Consider the following 18,493-nt stretch of genomic DNA (forward strand, 5'->3'; position numbering starts at 1 on the left):
TTGGGGTTCTGAGTGGGAAAGGGGGGCCCAGACCTGAAGCGTGATTAGACCTTCCTTCAGATCCTAGACCCTGAGAGGTATCTTGGGGGGCTGTGAGGGGGGCAGGCTCAGTGTGGGCGCAGGGAGCACTCCCTGGGCCGGGCAGGAAGCGGCCCACCTGCTGGGAAGGAGCGGGCCAGGCCCCTGGAGGTAGGAGCCCCGTGGGGGGCCCACGTCCCGGTCCCCGGTCTGTCTGCAGGGTCTGAGCACACCTCTGGGTGCATCTCAGGCCCCTGGGCCTTGGTCTGCCTCCTGCTGTGTCTGCCCGCCCGCATGCTGGCCTGCGTGTCTGCGTGCGTGTGGGCCAATGTGCATGTGCGTGTTGGGGCTGGCCCAGGGCATGCACTGTGTCCTCCGTCAGGGCTGGGATGTGGGGGTCTCTGCCCCTGAGGTCTGTGTCCTCCCCTTTGAGGGCTGGGGGGTGGGGGGGTCCCTGTGCCCCTCGGGTCGTGGATCTGCATGTACCCGTGCCAGCATGAGCACCTCGGTGTTTATCTGTGTCTTGCTGTGGCCTTGTCTGCTACCCAGTGTGTGTTCCTCTGTGTGTCTGGGTGTACCCCACTGGACAGTGAGAAGGGAAAGGGAGGGGGGACGAGGTGGGGGGCTGGCCATGCAGCCCGTGACGCAGCAGCCAGCCTGCTCCTGCTCGCTTCTGGGGCTCCCTCATTCCCTCTGCCTCCTTAGAGCTTGGCAGGGCGGGGCGGGGTGCTTTCCTGACTTGATCTGAGCCTCCAGCCCTAGAATCCTAGTTCTCTCTCCTGGAAGACCTTGCCTGGCCCAGCCCCACAGGACACGCCCCCTCCCTCACGCCCCTCTGTCCCTCTTCCCAGGAGCGGCAGCGCCTGGAGACCATCCTGAACCTGTGTGCGGAGTACAGCCGGGCCGACGGGGGGCCTGAGGCCGGGGAGCTGCCCAGCATCGGGGAGGCCGCTGCTGCCTTGGCCCTGGCTGGCCGGAGGCCCTCGCGAGGCTTTCCCGGAGCCACTGGGGCCTCCGGGCGGGGCAGCGAGGAGCCTGGAGGTGCCCCTGCGCGGCTGTGGGAGAGCGTAGACCGCTCAGAGGAGGAGAACCTCAAGGAGGAGTGCAGCAGCACCGAGAGCACCCAGCAGGAGGTGGGTGCGGGGGGGGGGGGGGCGCCGGGAGCACCCGGCAGGAGGTGTGTGTGTGTGTGGGGGGGCGCCAGGAGCACCCAGCAGGAGGTGGGTGTGTGTGGGGGGGCGCCAGGAGCACCCAGCAGGAGGTGGGTGTGTGTGTGGGGGCGCCGGGAGCACCTGGCAGGAGGTGTGTGTGTGTGGGGGGGCGCCGGGAGCACCCAGCAGGAGGTGGGTGCGGGGGGGGGGGCGCCGGGAGCACCCAGCAGGAGGTGGGTGTGTGTGTGTGGGGGGGCGCCGGGAGCACCCAGCAGGAGGTGGGTGCGGGGGGGGGGGGCGCCGGGAGCACCCGGCAGGAGGTGGGTGTGTGTGTGTGTGTGGGGGGGCACCGGGAGCACCCAGCAGGAGGTGGGGGTAGGGGGGGCGCCGGGAGCACCCAGCAGGAGGTGGGTGTGTGGGGGCGCCGGGAGCACCCAGCAGGAGGTGGGTGTGTGTGGGGGGCGCCGGGAGCACCCAGCAGGAGGTGGGTGTGTGTGGGGGGGGCGCCGGGAGCACCCAGCAGGAGGTGGGTGTGTGTGTGTGTGGGGCGCCGGGAGCACCCAGCAGGAGGTGGGTGTGTGTGGGGGGGCGCCGGGAGCACCCGGCAGGAGGTGGGGTGCAGGGTGGGCCCGCGGCAGAGCAGGCAGGCATTTGTGGTGGGTGCCAAGGCCCAGGGCGGGAGGAAGTGATTGAAGGGTTTGGTTTGGGAAGGGGTGGGGCTGGAAGGCCAGGCCCGGGCGGGGCGGTGGGTTTGCCAGGCTATAAATATGCTCCAGGCCGGCCTTCCTCGCCCCACCCGGGCCTGGCGCTGGGTGGGAAAGCTTTATTCCCGGCAGTGCCCCTCTTGCAGGGAGGGAAGCTGCTTTCCCCATCCACGTGCCCGAGGGATGGGGATCCGTCCTCCTACCCTCATCCTGGGAGGCTCTCGGCTTCTCCGGCTGACGCTTCCCTCCCTTCCAGCATGAGGACGTGCCCAGCGCCAGGCTGCAGGGCGAGGTGCTGGCCCTGGAGGAGGAGCGGGCGCAGGTGCTCGGGCGCGTGGAGCAGCTCAAGGTCCACGTGAAGGAGCTGGAGCAGCAGCTGCAGGAGTCGGCTCGCGAGGTGAGCCTCCTGCAGGGCTGGCCCGACGCTGCAGAGGCCACAGGAGCGGTTTGGGTCGGGTCTGAGCGCCTGGACCGGCCCTGATGTGGACCGGGGGTCGCTCCCAGGCCGAGATGGAGCGGGCGCTGCTGCAGGGCGAGAGGGAGGCCGAGCGGGCGCTGCTGCAGCAGGAGCAGAGGGCGGCGGACCAGCTGCAGGAGAAGCTGGTGGCCTTGGAGACAGGCGTCCAGAAGGAGAGGGACAAGGTAACCACACCTGGCCAGGCTCGGGGCCGGGGACCGGGCTTGGGAGAGAAGGAGGAACGCCTCTCCGGGGCCCCTCACCCCTTACTTCATCCTCTAACCTGCAGACCAGGTGGCCTCGGTGTCGCTTCAGGGGAGGGGCCTTGTCCTCCGCGGAAGGTAGCAGCTCGGAGGTCCCCGCGGGCTGGGCCGGTTACCTTGGTCTGGGGTCCCCTCTGCCTGGGTCTCTGTGCTGTCCCGGGGTGCCTGCCATTCTGGGCCCTGCTAGGAAGTACCCCAACCCCTGCTGGGACAGTGAGCACAGCCGAGGGCCTGGTGCTGGGAGCCATGCAGGCTGGGGTCCCTGTGGAGAAGGGCTCCGGCCTCGGTGTGCAGGAGGTGGTCTCCGGGGCGAGCCCTCGGGTCTCTGCCCCCCTGAGCCTCCAGGGTCTACAGCTCCGTCCCTGCCCCTCTCAGGGTCAGTGCCCGCCTGCAGGGACCATTCCATCCCGCGGGCGGGGCCAGCCACACCCGGGAGGGCCTACAATGTGCCAAAGCTCTCAAGTGGAGAGGGGCCACTTATTTTTGGACTGACAGTATTTTTCTAAGAATTCATTCTCCTCCTGCATTTTTTTGAGAGTGTCTTTCTCCTTCCCCTCAATTTGGAAGCTCTTACAAATTCTTTGACAACCACCCCCCCATTTTTGAATTTTGGCTCTGGGCCCCAAAACCACACTCCCAAATTCTGTGCCAAATTAACTCCATGCTTACCAAACAGGCCTGCACTAACGTGTCCCCCCTCCCCCTCCACTGTCCCAGTCACTGTCCTGGGCTCTGCGCATGCCCCTAACTCCAGGGCCACCCGGCGGGGAGGAGCTCTGAGCCGTGCCACTTCCGCACTAACTCCACGGGCTTCGGGCCTCGCCCCTCTAACGCTGCCTTCTTCCTTTCTGGGGTGGACCCCAGGGTTTGGGTCAGAAAAGCATGGGCGAGGGCACAGCTCAGCCTGACGCCCTGGGCACCGGCGGGGTGGTGCCAGGTTGGGGGAAATGCTGGGTGAGGGGCCTGCAGAGCCTCCCCTTTGGAAGGCCGGTGCTGCCCTGCAGACGTGGGCGAGAGGCCTGCTGCCCCCCCCCACCTGCCCGCCTTCCTCCGAGCGGGGGCGGGGGGGGGGAGGCCGGTGGTGCGACATGGCTGTGGAGGGCTCCCCCTGGGGGCTCCCCAAATGCAGATCTTCAGGCAGAGGGTGGGAATGGGGGCCTCTTGCCTCCTGCCCGAGTGGTCCAGAACATAGGGTGCCGTAGGGTGCCGTAAAGGTCGAGTCCGAGGACGGGGAGGTGCTTGGACCCCGGACTGAACTGACCAGGCCCTCCTCCCCGGGAGGGAGGCGGATTGTGGGGTGGGGCCGGGTTCAGCATAGGGTCTTATCCCGAAGGAGTCTGCCCACCGCATTCCTCCTGTCCCTGGCCTGGCCCGGAGGCCTGGCCTCGGCCTCTCTCGGCCGTTACTGAGGGGCGAGGAAGCCCCACTCTGGCTTTGGGATCAGTAGCCAGTTTCCCCCTGCCTGCCTGTCCTTTGGAGGTGACTCACCAGCGCCTCCCGCCCTGCCCTGCCCTCAGGGGTGTCATCTCGCCCCAGACAGAGCCACCCACCTCCTCTCTGTATCCATGGCTGGGGCACCGGTTACCATGGCAACGCCTGCACTAATTGCAGCCCTCAGCCTGCTGAAGTTCAGCCTGTGGTACCAGCACTCACCCCACCCCGGCAGGAGGGAAGAGGCCACGGGGTTGGGCTGGGGTCCCCTCTGCTGCTCACCGCTGCCACAGCTTCACTCCTCAGCTCCCCATTCACACCCATCCCCTGAGCCCCTGGATTTAACGTCACCCCTCCGCCCTTCCCCCACAGGGGTAAATTTTGGTCTCCGGCGGGGAGGTGCAGGAGCTAGAAGCTCCCATTTGGCATGTGGAACCACCTTTGGCCTTGACTGGTTTGGAGAGAAAGCAGGTTTTTTCTTTCTTTTTTTTCTTAATATATTTTTATTGATTTCAGAGAGGAAGGGAGAGGGAGAGAGAAAAACATCAATGATGAGAGAGAATCATGGATCGGCTGCCGCCTGCACGCCCTACACTGGGGAGGAGCCCACAACCCGGGCATGTGCCCTGCTTGGGAATCGAACCTGGGGCCCTTCAGTCCACAGGCTGACGCTCTGTCCACTGAGCCACACCAGCCAGGGCGTAGGGCTTTTTCTTAGGCCTGTCGTTGAGAGACCAAAATTTCTGCCTGGGCCCACCCCTCCGCCTCAGCTCCTCGCTTCCCCTCCTGCTCCCCTTCCCCCTAACTTCCCCTCTGCTCCTCCCTCCTCCCTGGTTGTTCTCTCCTGTTACTTGTCTTGTTTTCTCTCCTCTCCCGCCCGCCCCGCCCCCTCGCCTGCTGTTGCCGCGGAGTTGAGGAGTGTGTGTTCTTTCTCCCGCCCGCCCGCCACCAGGAGAGGGCGGAGCTGGCCGCGGGACGCCGGCACCTGGAGGCCCGCCAGGCGCTCTACGCCCAGCTCCAGAGGCAGCTGGACACCTGCCCCGAGTCAGTGCGGGAGCAGGTGCAGGAGCAGCTGAGAAGGGTCAGTGTCACCAGCCCCCTCCCTGGCCCCGAGCGCCCCTGCCCGGAAGAGAGGAGAGCGCGGGACAGGACCACCTGGGCCCTGCCGTACCTGCCAGGATGCCAGGGTCGGTGCTTTGTTTGGAGGGGACAAGGCGGATTGGGGATCTCTCTTCTCCTTCCCGCGGTTCCAGGTGGTGATGCCTGTGACAGGGGCCTAGCCAAGCCAAGGAACGGGGGTTGGATGGTGGCAGAGCCTTTCCCGTTCCCCCGGGTCCAGCCCCCGAACTCCGAGGGATATTTCCGGCACCACCCAACCCCCTGTGTCACTGTCGTTCAAGGAGGCCGAGGCCCTGGAGGCAGAGACCAAGCTCTTTGAGGACCTGGAGTTCCAGCAGCTGGAGCAGCAGAGCCGCGTGGAGGAGGAGCGGGAGCTGGCCGGCCAGGGGCTGCTCCGGAGCAAGGCCGAGCTGCTGCGCAGTGTAGCCCGGAGGAAGGTGCGCCCGCTGCTCCCTGCTGCTCCCTGCTGCCGGCTGTGGCGCACAGCTGGGTGGGGCTAGAGGCCAGTGACCTGGGTTTGAATCCCAGTTGATGGCCTTATGAATGTTAACTTCGCCTTTCTGAGCCTCAAAGGAGAATAATAATAGGCTGTTGTGAGAATTAAACCAAGATGCTGTAAGACAGTATAGGATATGATCATAGTAAGCACTCAGCGAACTATAGCTATTGTGAGTTTTTTTAATATATATTTTATTCATTTCAGAGAGGAAGGGAGAGGGAGAGAGAGAGAGAAACATCAATGATGAGAGAGAATCATTGATTGCTGCCTCCTGCACACACCCACTAGGGATCAAGCCCACAACCTGGGCGTGTGCCCTCACCAGGAATCAAACCAGCGGCCTCTTGGTTCCTGGGTTGATGCTCAACCGCTGAGCCACACCCGGCTGGGCAGTAGCTGTTGTTATGAAGCCCTGACTCCCAGAGTCCTGTGTGGAAAGTGGCTTGGGCTCCCATTCTGAGCCGGGCGCTGGCGGGCAGTGAGAGGGAAGGAGAGCTGCAGATGGGGAGGAGGCTGAGCCTCAGGCTTCCTGCTGCCTGGCAGAGCTCTCTGTCTGGGGGGAGTGCCGGGACACCCACAGAGACTGAGATCTGGATGTTAGACCCAGCCCGAGGTCCTGGAGCGGGCATCCTGGGTCCCAATTTGGCTCAGCCCTGGCTCACTGAGCCCTAAAGCAAGGGGGCTGGCCCTGGTATCCTGGCTTGTCTGATCTCAGGGAAATGGGGTGGGAATGTGTGCCTGAGGGTGGGAGGCAAGTTGGGAGGAGGCTCGTGCTAAGCCAGGGTTAGGAAGCCGTCAGGGAGGAGAATGGGAGGATGGCTGGGGGGCTTCCGAGCCTGTGGCTGAGCCTTGCATGCCTGTGCACGCACACGCGTGTGCAGTTCACCTGGCTGGGATGAGTGGGTGGGATGGGAGAACAGTGAGAATGCGAGGGGTGTCGAAAGTGATGAGTTGGGGACTTGACAGCTAGCCTGGGTGTGGTGGCGAGTGGGGAGCCACTGGCCCTCCCCGCGTTCAGATCCCTTGCTTCTCTCGCACGCTGCCCTGCCTTACTGCACCCGCTTCCAGTGAGAGGCAGGGGAGGGCCGGGAAGCAGTTCTCACTCCCCAGCCCCTGGGCGTGTGAGAAGGCCTTGTGTCAGCTCCTTCTGACCTTAGCTTAGGGTGGTCTCAGCCCAGTCCTTTCACCCGTTTTATTTTTATTTTTAAAATATATTTTATTGATTTCAGAGAGGGAGAGAGAGAGATAGAATCATCAGTGATGAGAGAAAATCATAATCGGCCGCTTCCTGCACCCCCCCCCTACTGGGAATCAAGCCCACAACCCAGGCATGTGCCCTTGACTGGAATCGAACCCAAGACCCTTCATTCCACAGGCTGACACTCTATCCACTGAGGCAAACCAGCTAGGCCTCTTATCCCATTTATATCCAGGGTCGGGCAAAAGTAGGTTTACAGATGTTTGTTTGGACAGTTATACAATAATCCTATATAATAAAAGGCTAATATGCAAATTGACTGAACCTCGGAGCAACCAGTCGCTATGATGTGCAGTGACCACCAGGGGGCAGATGCTCAATGCGCTCCCACCGGGGGAGTGCTGCTCAGCCAGAAGCCGGGCTCACAGCTGGTGAGCGCAGCGGTGGTGGCGAGAGCCTCTCCCACCTCTGCAGCAGCCCTAAGGATGTCCGACTGCCGGCTTAGGCTGTCAGTCAGACATCCCCCGAGGGCTCCCAGACTACAAGAGGGTGCAGGCTGAGCTGTGGGACCGAGTGGCTAATCCCATGGATTCCAGGTCCGGGTGGGTATAAGCTCCAGGGAATTTGGGCGGGGTGGGTAGTATTGGACTCCTGGTCCCTCCCACTCAGGCCCCCAGGAAACAGGGGCTCGGCCACTGGGACCCAGGGTTGTATTCTCCCTGTGCTGCTCCTCGGGAGCCTTGCTCAGCTGTCCTCTTGGCTCCCTGTGTCTCCCCCCCCCCCCGCCCCCCGCCTCTGTCTGCCCTGGTACCTGGGCTTTCCTGTCTTCTCTAGTGGGGATCAGAGTGGCTCAGAGGATGGCTTTGGAGTTCAGATGACCTGGTTCTCATCTGAACTCTACCATGTACTAAGTTGCCTTACCTCCTAAGTACTCAGTGTTCTTATCGGTAACATGGGCACAAAGGCACCTGCCTCATCAGACAGTTAAAGGAGGTAACAGCCCAGTCGGCGTGGCTCAGGGGCTGAGCTATGAACCAGGAGGTCAGGGTTCGATTCCCGGTCAGGGCACATGCCCAGGTTGTGGGCTCGCTCCCCAGTGTGGGGTATGCAGGAGGCAGCCGATCCATGACTCTCTCCCATCATTGATGTTTCTCTCTCTCCCTCTCCATTCCTCTCTGGAATCAATAACAATACATTTTTTAAGAAGGAGCCAACTAATGCCAGGATTTGGCAGAGTTCTTGGCCCTTAATAGGTCCTCGGTAAACTGCTGTGAGGTCCGCCGCCGCTGCTCCAGTCTCTAGGCTGACCCCGGGTTAGGGTGCTTCCTTCTCTCCCTCCTCCCATTCCTGCTCTTCAGGGTCGTTAGTGGGTTAAGACCTCTCTTTCAGGCAGCCCTCCGGGATTAACCCCGCCATTTCCCAGCCCCTGTCCTTTTCTCTCACTTATTACCCTTTGTTTCAGCTCATGCTTGTTGAGCCAGGTGTTGTGCTAAGCCTCGCTGGGGGTGTGGAGGTAGAAGAGACACTTGCCATGCTCTGGGATCTGACACCCTGGGTGCTGGTGATGGAGACGTATATTCACAAGCAACAGGCTCCCAGGCAAATGGTGATACAGAATAGTGTGAGTCCAGAGGAGCAAAGACATTGCGTGGTGATCACGGACGATGTTGGAGGAGAGAGCACGGGGACCAGGCGTGGAGGCTGAGTCCGCTCCTGCTGGGCGGCGGAGGCCGGCGTGGCTCCTGGGCCACAGGGCCGGTGGGAGAAGTGCCCGAGCACAGGCTGTGCAGTGGAGGGCACGTGGGCCGCACGGAACGCAGGGCTCAGGCGGGAGGGGCTGCAAGCGTAGACCCAGGTGTGGGCGCCCTTGCGCGCTGGCTGAGGAGTTTGTGCTTCATCTGGGAGCACCGAGGAGCCGCTGAGAGTTCCAGGAGAGGAGCGATCTAACGTTACTCGTGGATTCAAAAAAAGTTATTCAGCCCGGCCGGCCGGCGCGGCTCAGGGGTCGAGTGTCGACCTAGGAACCAGGAGGTCACGGTTCTATTCCCGGTCAGGGCACAGGCCCCGGTTGTGGGCTGGATCCCCAGCGTGGGGCTTGCAGGAGGCAGCTAATCAGTGAGTCTTATCATTGATGTTTCTCTCTCTCTCCCCCTCTCCCTTCCTCTCTGAAATCAGTAAAAACGTATTTTAAAAATTGATTTAAGTAATATATGTTCTCCTTAAGAGATTAGAAAATTCGGATAAGCAGGCAAGCAAAAACAGCCTTCAGAGGCCGCCTGAGTGAGGTGTTGGTGGCGTGTGGGACAGATCGGAAAGCTGAGAGTTGGCAGAGGAGGCTGATGAGAAAGTCCGGGCGGGGGAAGCAAAGGCCTGGGTTTGGGTGGTGGCGCGGAGGTGGGCGGGCGGGGTGGGGGAGAACGTCCCGATCTGGGGTTCTGCACGTGTTGACAGTGAGTGGGGGGAGGGGAGATTGGAGGACGTGGGTTCTGGGAAGGGTGGGGGGTAGCGGACCGCAGCAGCCTGGGCTGTCCTGGGGCGTGTGGAGGCCAAGCAGAGAGCTGGTGGGTTCCCTTCACTGAAGCCCGGGGTCTGGGGAGAGAGCCGAGCCTCACCTGGGGCTCAGCCCTGGCTCCCCAGGCCTCGACTGACCACCCGGCCCCCTCAGGAGCGCCTGGCAGTGCTGGACAGTCAGGCCGGGCAGATCCGGGCTCAGGCCGTGCAGGAGTCCGAGCACCTGGCCCGGGACAAGAATGCCTCCCTGCAGCTGCTGCAGAAGGTAGCTGGTGGGTGGGGGAGGCGTGGGGGCGGGTGGGGGAGGCGTGGGGGTGGGAAGGGTGCAGGGTTCCCCCTTTGCTCGCTGGTGTCCTCCCTTGCTGTCACACCCACTCCTTTCTGAGTCTCTGCCGCTTTGGGTTTGCAGGAGAAGGAGAAGCTGACGATGCTGGAGAGAAGATACTACTCACTCACGGGAGGCAGGCCTTTCCCGAAGACCCCGTCGACCCTCAAAGAGGTAGTGGTGGGGTCAGCCCAGCTTTGGGCCCGAGGGGTCTCCCTGGGAGATTCTGGAGCAACGTGGCACTTTCACCCTAATGGCTGAGATTGAGGACAGATGGGAGTGGGAATGGTCCTAAGGTCTGGGATTTGACTCTTGATGGCTACCAGCTGCCGCTGCTGCTGTTGTGTCTTCTTTTTTAAAATGTATTTTTAGCCCGACCAGTGTGGCTCAGGGGTTGAGTGTCGACCTATGAACCAGGAGGTCAAGGTTCGATTCCCGGTTGTGGTCTCGATCCCCAGTGTGGGGCATGCAGGAGGCAGCTGATCCATGATTCTCTCTCATCATTGATGTTTCTGTCTCTCCCTCTCCCTTCCTCTCTGAAATCAATAAAAAGTATATATATAAAAATGAAACATATTTTTGTTGATTTCAGAGAGGAAGAGAGAAAGAGAGATAGAAACATCAGTGAGAGCTCGGCCAGCGTGGCTCAGGGGTTGAGTGTCGACCTATGAACCAGGAGGTCGCGGTTCAATCCCTGCTCAGGGCACATGCCCGGGCTGTGGGCTCGATCTTCAGTGTGGGGTGCGCAGGAGGCGGCCGGTCCATGATGCTCTCGTTCGGGCTGGGGTGGGGGGCCGGGTGGAGTGGGAGTGAGAGCACGTCACCAGTGCCCTCTGTAGGCTGACCTCATCTCGAGTCCTCGGAGGTGGCACTGGGGACTGCGGCTCAGGGCCCGTTGTTCCCGGGGTCATCTCGGGCGGGCGCCTCCTCTGTCCCCTCCTCCCCCCCGCCCCCCCCCCCCCCCCCCCCCCCCGCTTCCACTCAGCTCTGCTGCAGGGCACAGCTCCTGCCTGTGCTCCTCCCCGGGGCCCCGCTGACGGGCGTGTGGCCAACCCCCTGGCCAGAGTGTGCAGGTTTGAGTGAGTGCGATGTGCCCTAGTACCTGGGCAGCCCGTAAAAAACCAGAGCGTCCATTTGCATATTAATTTGCATGTATTCTGTATGCCATTTGTCAGTTTTCTGTGACCCCTGGAAGCATCCAGCCTCCGAGCTAGGCCCGGCCTCCCCTGGACAGGCCTGGCTCCCCCGCTCTGATTCGGCATGCTGTGCCCCCAACACCTGGGCTTCTGAGGAGATGCTCAGGGAATATGACAGCCCCGCCTTCCCACCCCACCGTCTGTGCTGGCATCTTTCCCAGCCCACCCTGGGCAGAGTCCCCTGTGCTTTTCGCTGCTTCCTGCCCAGGTCTCTTTCTTGCTCAGCCCTGAGAGGGGTCTCCCCCTCCCCTTCCAGCCCCTGCCCAGTGGATGGGGTGAGCAGGCCCTCGGGCATGGTGTGACCCAGGGGTCCTCAAACTTTTTAAACAGGGGGCCAGTTCACTGTCCCTCAGACCGTGGGAGGGCCGGACTATAGTTTAAAAAAAAAACTATGAACAAATTCCTATGCACACTGCACATATCTTATTTTGAAGTAAAAAAACAAAACGGCATAAACACCCGCATGTGGCCCGCGGGCCGCAGTGTGAGGACGCCGGGACTGTGACCGGTGTTCGGGGCTGTGTGCGAGCCCCCCTGGGGGACGCCCACCGTGATGGAGACGGAGCGCTCCGGGCACTCTGCAGCCCGACAGCCCAGCCTTGGGCCTGAAGGAAGGCCCTCCCCAGGCTTCCTCGCCGGCCCCTGCCCGGGCTGGGCCTTCAGGGTCCGCTGGGGGTGAGGTCCAGAGGGGCCCACCGACAGCTGGTTCTGCTGCCCTTTCCTGCCCGCCCATCTGTGCTTGCAGTGGTGTTGTCTGGAATGGAGTGCGGCCCTGAGGCGTGACGTCTGGGTACCCGGGGCCTCCCCTCTGCCCCCTCCCCCCACTGGGAACTGAGGGGTCGGGCCTGGCAGAGGCTCTCCAGCTGTGCTCCCGCGGACCTGTGCTTCCGCGCCTCCCCCAGCTCCTGCCTGGCAGTGAGGGGCCAGCCCTGAGCAGGCCCACCTGTGCCCGGGCCGCCTGGTGGGTCCGGGATGCCCCTCGTGCCTGGGCGGGGGGCGGGTTTGTCGTCAGGTTAGCCGTGAGGGAGAAGGGCGCCTGGATAAAGGGGTGGGGGGTCCTGTAGTCCTGGCAGCTCGCGGAGAGCAGGCTCTGCCCTGGCAGGAGGGCCTGTGCCCGAGGGCTCTGAGCCTCCTCTGCTCCTGCATGTGCCATCCCTTGCCCCTGGGCAGGACCGTCTCTGGGGTCCCAGTCCCATCAGCCTCTTGTATTCCCTCCTGCTCCCCGGCCTTCCCCCAGCGCGATGCCCAAGCAGCTAAAGGCGACGGGGCACCTCGCCCGTGCCCACAGCCCCGCGCCAGGCCCGCCTTGGCAGCCTCTGCCCCCCAGGACCTGGTTCCCACCTGGGCTGCCCTCCTCCCCCTCCACTGCCATCCCACCTTCCCCGAGGGGGTGGCGTGTCCCTCCACCCTCAGCCCCTGCTCTGGCTGTGTCTGCTCCCCGCTCCCAGCTCTGGGCCGGCCCGGGCGTGGTCAGTGCTGGGGCCTGGTGGCTCGCCTCCTGCGGGCATAGCACGCGTGTGTCCTGGAGTGGTGCCCTGCTCCTGTGTCCTCAGCACGTTCACCACAACCCTTTCCTTCTCTTTCTGCTCTTGTTTCTCCCTTCCTTCCTCGCCTTCTTCCCTCGCCTCCCGTCTGTTTCTCTGAAATGGCCTTCCCTTCACCTCCCTCCAACCTTCCCTTTCTTCTCCCTGTCTTCCTCCTTCCCCTCATCTCCTGGCCTTCCCCCCGCTGCCTCCTGCCCTTCCTCGCTGTCCTGCTTTCCTAGCCGGAGAGGCCGCTGCCCCCCGCTGTGCACTTAGAGCAATGGTACCAGGAGCTGATGGCCGGGCTGGGGACCCCCGCAGCAGCCTCCCCTCGCTCCTCCCCCCCACCTCTGCCCACCAAAGCCTTTCGTCAGCTGCAGGTAACCCCCCTCTTCACTGCCTCCCTCCTCATCCCTGCGCCTCTGCTCCGAGTCCTCCTGCCACACAGCGCCGTAGACGGTGGGGGTCAGTCCAGCCAGGGCGGTGTGGGCCCTGGACCTGAGGTGGCCCTGAGGGCTTCCTCGCGGGCAGCCATCCTGGCATTTTTCTAAGCCGGCGGGCCAGCTCTGTGAGGCCAAAGGTGGCGGGACTGCCTGCCCAGTAGGAGGGGTGGGGCTGCCTGGGGCTCTGCTCTGTTCCCAGACTCAGTGGGCCTGTTGCAACGGAGTGAGTGTGTCCTGGGAGGACGGCCAGCATTACTCCTCTTGTCTTCCCGGGGGGCACTGGGAGGCAGGACAGAGGGGGACAAAGACTTTGAAGTGAGAGCCCTGAGGACAGGCCCGGGTCCCCTCGGTGCTGCCGGGGGGGGAGGGGCCGCGTAGTGCTGGCCACTCGGGTGGGAGTGTTTGGATAGGCTGCCCCCCAGCCCCCCCCCCCCCCCCCCCGCTGGCCTGCTGCTGTGCCCAGGCCCCACCATTGGCTTCGGCCCTTGGTGAAGGCACCGCACCCCTCAGGCTGACCGTGTCCCCTCCAGACACGGCTCCGAGGAGATGAGTAGTCTCCCCACGCCCCACGGCCAGGAAGGAGCAGAGCCTGCGAGTCAGGGTTCGTGGGGAGCGCAGCCCCTTAGCCTGGCTGCTCCCTCCTTTCGTAGTGAGGAAGCTCAGGCCCGTGTGGGGGCACAGCCCAGGCCACGCGGCGGGTGGTGGCCGAGCTGGGACCACAGGGCGCCGGCCTCCCATTGGCCTTCTGCACACCCTGCCCCGCGGTGTGAGCCCCTCGCTTGAGCCCTCTGACCAGTTCTTCTGACACAGGCTCCGCCCAGGGACTGGCCCAGGAGGCACAGCCTGGCAGAGGCTGCCGTGGGCTCCCTGCTGTCAGCTGGAGACTGGCCTTGTCATGGCCCGCCTCGGGGGGCCTGGGGTGGGTGGAGCAGTGGGGGGGTCTGGGATGGGATGGAGCAGTGGGGGGGCCTGGGGTGGGGTGGAACAGTGGGGGGGCCTGGGGTGGGGTGGAGCAGTGGGGGGGCCTGGGGTGGGGTGGAACAGTGGGGGGGCCTGGGGTGGGGTGGAGCAGTGGGGGGGCCTGGGGTGGGGTGGAGCATTGGGGGGGCCTGGGGTGGGGTGGAGCAGTGGGGGGGCCTGGGGTGGGGTGGAACAGTGGGGGGGTCTGGGATGGGATGGAGCAGTGGGGGGGCCTGGGGTGGGGTGGGACAGTGGCGGGGCCTGGGGTGGGGTGGAGCAGTGGGGGGGCCTGGGGTGGGGTGGAGCAGTGGGGGGGCCTGGGGTGGGGTGGAACAGTGGGGGGGCCTGGGGTGGGGTGGAGCAGTGGGGGGGCCTGGGGTGGGGTGGAGCATTGGGGGGGCCTGGGGTGGGGTGGAGCATTGGGGGGGCCTGGGGTGGGGTGGAACAGTGGGGGGGCCTGGGATGGGGTGGAGCAGTGGGGGGGCCTGGGATGGGGTGGAACAGTGGGGGCCGGGGCCTGGGGTGGGGTGGAGCAGTGGGGGCCGGGGCCTGGGGTGGGGTGGAGCAGTGGGGGGGCCTGGGGTGGGGTGGAACAGTGGGGGGGCCTGGGGTGGGGTGGAGCAGTGGGGGGGCCTGGGATGGGGTGGAACAGTGGGGGCCGGGGCCTGGGGTGGGGTGGAGCAGTGGGGGCCGGGGCCTGGGATGGTGTGGAACAGTGGGGGCCGGGGCCTGGGGTGGGGTGGAGCAGTGGGGGGGCCTGGGGTGGGGTGGAGCAGTGGGGGGGCCTGGGGTGGGGTGGAACAGTGGGGGGGCCTGGGGTGGGGTGGAGCAGTGGGGGGGCCTGGGGTGGGGTGGAACAGTGGGGGGGCCTGGGGTGGGGTGGAGCAGTGGGGGGGCCTGGGGTGGGGTGGAGCAGTGGGGGGGCCTGGGGTGGGGTGGAACAGTGGGGGGGCCTGGGGTGGGGTGGAGCAGTGGGGGGGCCTGGGGTGGGGTGGAGCATTGGGGGGGCCTGGGGTGGGGTGGAGCATTGGGGGGGCCTGGGGTGGGGTGGAGCATTGGGGGGGCCTGGGGTGGGGTGGAACAGTGGGGGGGCCTGGGATGGGGTGGAGCAGTGGGGGGGCCTGGGATGGGGTGGAACAGTGGGGGCCGGGGCCTGGGGTGGGGTGGAGCAGTGGGGGCCGGGGCCTGGGGTGGGGTGGAGCATTGGGGGGGCCTGGGGTGGGGTGGAGCATTGGGGGGGCCTGGGGTGGGGTGGAACAGTGGGGGGGCCTGGGATGGGGTGGAGCAGTGGGGGGGCCTGGGATGGGGTGGAACAGTGGGGGCCGGGGCCTGGGGTGGGGTGGAGCAGTGGGGGCCGGGGCCTGGGATGGTGTGGAACAGTGGGGGCCGGGGCCTGGGGTGGGGTGGAACAGTGGGGGCCGGGGCCTGGGATGGGGTGGAACAGTGGGGGCCGGGGCCTGGGGTGGGGTGGAGCAGTGGGGGGGCCTGGGGTGGGGTGGAACAGTGGGGGCCGGGGCCTGGGATGGTGTGGAACAGTGGGGGCCGGGGCCTGGGATGGGGTGGAGCAGTGGGGGGGTCTGGAATGGGATGGAACAGTGGGGGCCGGGGCCTGGGATGGGGTGGAGCAGTGGGGGGGTCTGGAATGGGATGGAACAGTGGGGGGCCAGGTCACTAGGCAGCATCTCTCCCCCCAGGTGTTCCGCTCCAAGACGGATGGGGAAGCCGCCAGCCCCCCTGCCCGCACCTGCGCCCCCCTGCCCTCGTCCTCGGGCTCCTCCTCCTCCTCCTCCCAGCTCAGCGTGGCTGCCTTGGGCCGCAGCCCTTCCCCAAAGGTCTGAGGCCAGTGTGCAAGCAGGATGGGCGAGGGGGGGGGTGCTGGAGACCCCCTACTGGGGAGAGGCCAAGGCCATCGTGGAAGCCTTTGGGGGGTGTCCTGAGCCTCACTCAGAACACCCCGTCTCCCTCCAGAGCGCGCCCCTCACCCAGAACGGTCCGGGCAGCCTTCCCCGCACCCTGGCGGCCACGCTGCAGGACATCGAGACCAAGCGCCAGCTGGCCCTGCAGCAGAAGGGTGAGTGCCCCGGGCCCGGTGTCTGCCCCCCCCCCAACCTTTCACAGGATGTTTTTCTTTAATGGGGACCCCGACTGCCGGGAGGTGTTAGACACCTACAGGGCCACCCTGGGTGCTTTTTGGGGGGCAGGGACCTAGGGGGTGGGGTGCTGTGAGCTCTTGCCTAGAGGGCCCCGCAAGCAAGGGCGTGGGTCTGACCGGAGTGGGAGCTGCATCCCCCTGACTGGAGGCAGGGGGTGGACTGACCCCCGAAACGCTCCTGAAGACCCCGCTCTGGGGACCCGGCAGGCTTGGTGCTGAGGACACTCGGGTTGTTCAGAAAGCCCACGTCCGCTCCTCTCTCCTCTCATCCCCTCCGTCTCCTCCCCCCCTCTGACGGATCCCCCACCGTCCAGCCGCTTCCCGCTGAGCCCCTCCCAGCTGCCGGCCCAGCAGGGAGACGTGGTCACTGGGGACGGGGCTCTGGCTGGGCAGCCTCCGCCCGGCGCCTGCACGGTGCACTCTGTCCAGCCCCGGTGCCCGGCGGCAGCTCCCGGCTGAGCGGGGCCGGGTGCCCGGCTGCCTCGCCCCTCGAGCTGAGCTGTCGGCCTCAGCGCCCCCAGTTCCCGCCGCCCCTGCTGCTGTTGCTCCTGCGTCTGCGCTGTGGCTGGTCCTGCACTGACTCCCGGGTGCCCTCTCTTCCTCTCCCCTCCCCCGCGGGCAGGGTGGGCGCACGGGTCCCCATCTGCAGGCCCTGCTGCCAGGGCACCACCTGGGCAGGCTCAGTGCCCTGTGGGCTCAGGATGCAGAGAGAGCTGACGCCAGGCGTGCAGCCGGGGCCAGATGGGCCTGAGCATGGGCAGGGCAGCTGCACCCGGTGCGGGGGCCTCAGGGGGGCTGGCGGGGCCGATGTGGGTGCCCTGCGCTACCCTCTCCCGCTCGCTCCTTCCCTCTGGCTGCGATGTTGCCAGCATCCTCTCTGGGTGGTGGGCTGCCCCGTGACCCCAGCTGTCCCTCCCGCAGGGCAGCAGGTGATTGAGGAGCAGCGGCGGAGACTGGCTGAGCTGAAGCAGAGAGCAGCAGCCGAGGCTCAGTGCCAGTGGGATGCCCTGCACGGGGCGCCCCCCTTCCTGGCAGGCCCCTCGGGCTTCCCCCCGCTCATGCACTCTATCCTGCACCACCTGCCGGCGGGGCGGGAGCGCGGGGAGGAGGGCGAGCACGCCTATGACACGCTGAGCCTGGAGAGCTCCGACAGCCTGGAGACCAGCGCCTCCACTGGGGGCGCCTCCGCCTGCTCCCCCGACAACGTGTCCAGGTACCCGCCCGCCCCACCCGGCGAGTGCCGGCTCTGCGTCCCCCACACGGGACTCGCCACCCTGCCAGATGCCTGCTCAGCCCCCTTCCCTCCTCAGTGTGAGCGGCCTGGACGTGGGGAGGCTCGAGGAGATGGAGAAGATGCTGAAAGAAGCTCACGCGGAGAAGAGCCGCCTCATGGAGTCCAGGGTGAGGCAGACTGGACGCGGAGCCCGAGGCGGGTGGGGGGTCCCAGCATCGCCTCCCGCCTGCCGAGGGCCAGCGCTTTAGGCCGTGTCGCCCACACGTTCCCTGCACAATCCCTGGAGGAGGAAAGTTGGGGGACAGGGAGCCTTGGTGCGATGCCTGGTCACAGCTCATGGGAAAGGAGGGGGCGGACGTCAGCCATGGCTTTTCTGTGAGGGAATCCCACCTCGGTGTTGACGTCTGTGGACCTTGTGGCCACAATGGGGCTTTAAAAAAAAAAAATATATATATATATATATATATATATATATATATATACACACACTGATTTCAGAGAGGGAGGAGAGGGAGAGAGAGAGAAACATCAGTGATGAGAGAGAATCATTTTAGTATATGTGCTGCCGAAGCGAGCACAGAGAGAGAGAGAATCATTGATTGGCTGTCTGCAACCCTGGGCATGGAGCCCGCCACCCCGCGCAGGTGGCCTGACCCTGACTGGGAACTGAACCGTGACCTCTGGTTCATAGCTCGACCACTGAACCACACCGGCCGGGCAGGGCCTCTTATTCCTGTCTACCTGAGTGGCCGTCCCTCTTCCTGGGATGCCAGGAAAAGCGGCAGGTGGGGGAGGAGGCGGACAGGAGAGAAGGCGATGTCCCCGGCAGAGCAGAGGTGTGGTGGGGGGGGGGGACTTTGGGGCGAGTGGCGGCTGAGGGGAGCCATGTCTCCTTCACGTTGGCCGGGAGCTGGGACACCAGCGGGGACCGCAGTGCACCCTGCACGCCAGGCCGAGGAGCCCGGCCTGGGAGGGAGTCCGACCCGGAGCTGTAGAAGCTGCACCCCAAAGCGGGGTGCGTTCACAGCGCCTCGTGGCAAATGGAGAGAAAGGAGATTGTGCTGAGCTTTAGCGAGAAATGGCAAAGCGTTAATGGTATAAAAGTCACGGTCGTGATGCAGACACAGAACATCAGGACATGCTCTGTGGCTCACTGTTTTAGCGACTTTTAAAAGCTGCTGCTATGGCTTTCCTAAGTTCATTTCCCTCCAGGGGGGTGAAGTTGAAGTACAAACGTTTCTCATTTGGAGTTTCCGAGGGCCTTGCTGATTAGGGAAGGACCCTGAGTATATTCGCTGTCAAAAAGGTT

The 18,493-nt window shown here is 64.8% G+C and overlaps 1 protein-coding gene across 6 annotated transcripts in view; it reads left to right on the forward strand.

Moving 5' to 3' along the window:
• The window catches only part of PHLDB1 (pleckstrin homology like domain family B member 1), a 44,951-nt gene that overhangs the window by 18,873 nt on the left and 7,585 nt on the right, over positions 1-18,493 (forward strand). For 3 of the 6 annotated variants that reach the window (XM_079787759.1, XM_079787760.1, XM_079787762.1), the window contains 11 exons: positions 870-1,151; positions 2,130-2,270; positions 2,378-2,515; positions 4,977-5,105; positions 5,425-5,580; positions 9,506-9,616; positions 9,761-9,850; positions 15,493-15,630; positions 15,767-15,869; positions 16,872-17,163; positions 17,261-17,351. In XM_079787759.1, coding sequence (XP_079643885.1) covers positions 870-1,151; positions 2,130-2,270; positions 2,378-2,515; positions 4,977-5,105; positions 5,425-5,580; positions 9,506-9,616; positions 9,761-9,850; positions 15,493-15,630; positions 15,767-15,869; positions 16,872-17,163; positions 17,261-17,351 — 1,671 coding nt within the window. Of the gene's footprint in view, positions 1-869; positions 1,152-2,129; positions 2,271-2,377; positions 2,516-4,110; positions 5,106-5,424; positions 5,581-9,505; positions 9,617-9,760; positions 9,851-12,637; positions 12,776-15,492; positions 15,631-15,766; positions 15,870-16,871; positions 17,164-17,260; positions 17,352-18,493 lie in introns of those variants that run through there. The other 3 variants (XM_079787764.1, XM_079787761.1, XM_079787763.1) reach the window with 3 other exon arrangements.

The sequence above is a fragment of the Cnephaeus nilssonii genome (assembly GCF_951640355.1).
Source record: "Cnephaeus nilssonii genome assembly, chromosome: 13".
In the NCBI taxonomy this organism is placed as follows: Eukaryota; Metazoa; Chordata; class Mammalia; order Chiroptera; family Vespertilionidae; genus Cnephaeus; species Cnephaeus nilssonii.